General features: G+C 33.2%; 1 protein-coding gene across 1 annotated transcript in view; it reads right to left on the bottom strand.

The window, feature by feature from the left end:
* The window catches only part of LOC117125138, a 21,774-nt gene extending 20,087 nt beyond the window's left edge, over positions 1–1,687 (bottom strand). The window contains exons 1-3 of the mRNA XM_033271538.1: positions 1,495–1,687; positions 1,190–1,272; positions 418–438 (exon numbers count right to left, since the gene is read on the bottom strand). Of these exons, the coding sequence (XP_033127429.1) occupies positions 418–438; positions 1,190–1,272; positions 1,495–1,687 (297 nt within the window). The remainder of the gene's footprint in view (positions 1–417; positions 439–1,189; positions 1,273–1,494) is intronic.
* Positions 1,688–3,775: the final 2,088 nt, after the last annotated feature.

The raw sequence follows: 3,775 nt of genomic DNA, 5'->3' as shown, positions 1-3,775 counted from the left end.
AAATCCAAGATGGCCACCATAACGACTTCAATCTGCATGGATCCTACCCAAAATTGATTTTTATGGTCATAAAAAGCATGCCAAAATGTGCTATTATCCACATACAGCCTTTCACTTTATGGTTGTTGAGTATGATTAAAACAGGTAAATTTAAAAACAAAGCTTACCTTGTCATTTAGAAGGTGGGTTATTTGGTCTTCTGGAACTTGTCTTGACTTTAAAAATTCTTCCATTCTAAACCTACAATAAATACCAGTACTGTATATTCGTGTGGGAATAATTGTTTGTTTATGATTTTTATTTGCAACCACATATATTATTAATCAGTTATTATTAGAGTAATATATTCCCCTGTCTCTTATACACATCTAGATGTGTATAAGAGACAGTATTTAGTGTGTTCGGCAGTGAATTTACTGAAGCTGATTTACTAGAATCCTGAGGGGTAAAACAGAAAGTATAGCGTTGGTTTAGTAATAAAGAGCAAAAATAAAAGTTTTATTAGAGAAAATGGAAAATATACGACGCGGAAAGATGTATGTAACACCTTGAAAATTTGGAAATGAACGTGCTGTGATTGTGTTTGTAATTACTGTATTATTTTAAGATTTTAACTTGCTTCGTGATTGTACTTGGAATTAACTTTCTATTATTTCATTAAGCGTAGGTCTAATTACCTAAAATGAAGACTTTTACTTTGTGATTGTAAATTATAATATTATTTCCCTACCTACATAATTTCATCAATTGAAAGTTTACAGATTGTTTAAACTGGATTTAGCACCAATAGGCCTATTTTGTATTTTATGGATTATAATTGTCATCAGTTATTCAAATAGGAGTACTATAGCACTTCAAAAAATCTAATTCAAATGTGCAGGAAACTGTGAATTGCATACTTACAATAAGGCATTACGTCAACTTCACCAAGTGCCAGAATATGCGTGACGTTATCTGTCAAGATTGGCATTGCAGATCAGAAGGGAATAAGAGAACGATGGGTATATTATTAGAACGGTACCGTACCTTTTCCAAAGCATATAGGTCTATCATTAGTATACGCGTATTTAAATTACAGTCCTACAATGAATTACAAACAGAAAAGAGATAATACAAAATGTGTTCTATTCTATGCATCACGGTTGTTCGCGCAACCGATTTTAAGAATGAAGTTTAATTTGTCACTTACGTCTACAGCCTCTGAAGAATCATATGGCTTGTCGTCGCCCAACACTAGATCTTTCTGTTTCTGCAACAGCTCGGCATTTGAATCTAAGAAAAGTAAAATGTAACAAAAATTAGCATGAATAAAAAAAAAAGTATAGGCCTACTGTAAATTATTTTGAATGGTCATAACTGCCATAGAGTCCCCTCGACAAACGTATAAACAGGATAGAACAATATTTGTATACTACGTGTATACCGAATACAACATCATCGTTCATGATCTGCTGTATCAAAACTAAGGATAGGCCTATAGAAAATGTCACATACCTGGTAGAAACTTAATTACCCCAGTAAACTGCTGCTGAGTTGTCCAATTTACTGTTACTTCTTGACCGATTTTTAATAAGTCGGATGTCTGAACAACCTTGGCTGTTGGTACTATGGAAGTTGTTTTATCAACTTTAAAATATACCAAAGCATTTCTTGGATTTCTTTTTCTTGGATTTCGAGCTTGTCTCATTTTGAGCATGTTCGAACCAGCATTCAACCAAGAAATGAACATCATATCCAGATAATCAAAAGAAATTCAGAAATTGTTTATCCAGTAAGGTGCCCACCCATCATTCCATTGTCAAGCTGTTAATGGTTTGCAATTGTTTTAATATAAACTACATTTCAAAACGCACAGTCACGGCCCTATATGCAAATGGAAATTTTTAATCCTATACGTACCTATATTCATTTTTTTCCAGCAAATATACAATAGTTTTTATATTTTTGCATAGATATTTTAATCACCCCTTAAATGCAGAAAGACAGAATCATACAAACTGAACCCTGAAACAAAATTGTTAAATCTAGGGAGCTGATGGTGACTTTTAAAATCCAATGACAATGTAACAAGGTTGGGAGGTTTTCTTAATTTAGAACAGAGAGAGGTAGCCCATGCGTTAATCGTCCACAGCTACTGTTCTTTCTTGTTCAGTTCAATTCAATTTATCAGATTCGCTTTTAATACAGTGGCACTCATACGAAATGTATGGGCCATCCAAAAGACATACAAAAATGTGACAAGTGAATTTTCGCATTACCCATGGTGGGTGGGCGTCAAAAAGGTCAGAAAGTCCACACAGTACAGTGCATTATTTTTGTTAGATTTTGGAAACCCATATCTTATAAAAATTCTACTTAAATGTCCATTAATAGGGTATTGTAGGAACATGAAGAAGTAGCGTTTTACAGCTTTTTGTTTTAATGCATCAGGATATTCCTACGAATTTCGTACCACAATAGAAATCTACGGTTAGCTGGATCGAAATGAAGCCTTGAAGGGACGAAGGTCCCAATAAAAAACAACGTCGCTCCTTGATAGCTAACTTTGTTTATTTAACATCACAATAATTCATTATAGTGACCAATTTTAATAGTTTTTTTTTTTCATGAAGTAAACAGTAAAATTTTGCCTAGTTTCAGTGGTTTTTTTTTTGTTTTTTTTTTTCAATTTTCAGTTTAAAAAAACAAAAAACAAGGGCTTATGATGACTGAAAAGTGGAGTTTCCTTCTTCCGTTCAGCTGGGTAAAATCAATTACTTTAGGCTATTTATTTATATATTTATTCTGGTTTATTCACATCGAAACATATTTCGTGGCAACACAAAGGCTGAATTGAGAAATATTAACAAAATTCGACATAAAAAACAATTATAAACTAATTAAAACGATTACACCCAAAATTGATTTCTATGATCATAAAAAGCATGTAAAAATGTGCTATTATCCACATACAACCATTCACTTTATGGACGTTGAGTACGATTAAAACTGGTAAGTTTAAAAACAAAGCTTACCTTGTCATTTAGAAGGTGGGATATTTGGTCTTCTGGAACTTGTCTTGACTTTAAAAATTCTTCCATTCTAAACCTACAATAATTACCAGTATATTCGTGTGGGAATAATTGTTTGTTTATGATTTTTATTTGCAACCACATATTATTAATCAATTATTATTAGAGTAATATATTCCCTTCCCACTTGTTGGACAATTGGCATTCCCCTCCCCCTCCCATGGACACACACACACACACACACACCCACACTTCAGTTCCTAGAAATACCAGCTGACATGGTGTATTGCTAGTTTAGTAGATGCATTGGTATTAAATAAATAAATGAAGAAAATACTATGCCTACCTAAATAACCAATCCTGGGCTACTGTTGGCTTACTGCCAGGTTTGCCCAATTATGCCTAAATAATGGCCTTTGCAAGCTACAAGGGATTATGACTGGTTGAGCCGCCGACAAGTTGAGCCGCCGGTCATTTCTATGGAACGCCAAGCGCGTCTCTCAGTGAATGTAGTGCGTTAATTGCGGCGTATTTCAATTAACTTATTCGTTCTTAGTACTGTTGTTTGGGATGTATTTCAGTTTATTTACTCAATTATTTCAATTTATTTAATACTCGGTTTTTGCACTGATTTATTAAATATTTTTGGGACGTATTTTAATTTATTTACTTGTTCTTTCTATCGTTTTAATTTAAATTTTGTGAGTATTTGCTCAGTCAGCTTGCCAGGTAGTAAAAAAAAACTTCATACATTCTTATCATTT

This window comes from Anneissia japonica, unplaced genomic scaffold (assembly GCF_011630105.1).
Source record: "Anneissia japonica isolate Jap-2015-1 unplaced genomic scaffold, ASM1163010v1 scaffold9_len2422644_cov172, whole genome shotgun sequence".
Classification (NCBI taxonomy): Eukaryota; Metazoa; Echinodermata; class Crinoidea; order Comatulida; family Comatulidae; genus Anneissia; species Anneissia japonica.
Note: the sequence above shows the minus strand (reverse complement) of the source record. Positions and strands in the feature narration are given on the sequence as shown.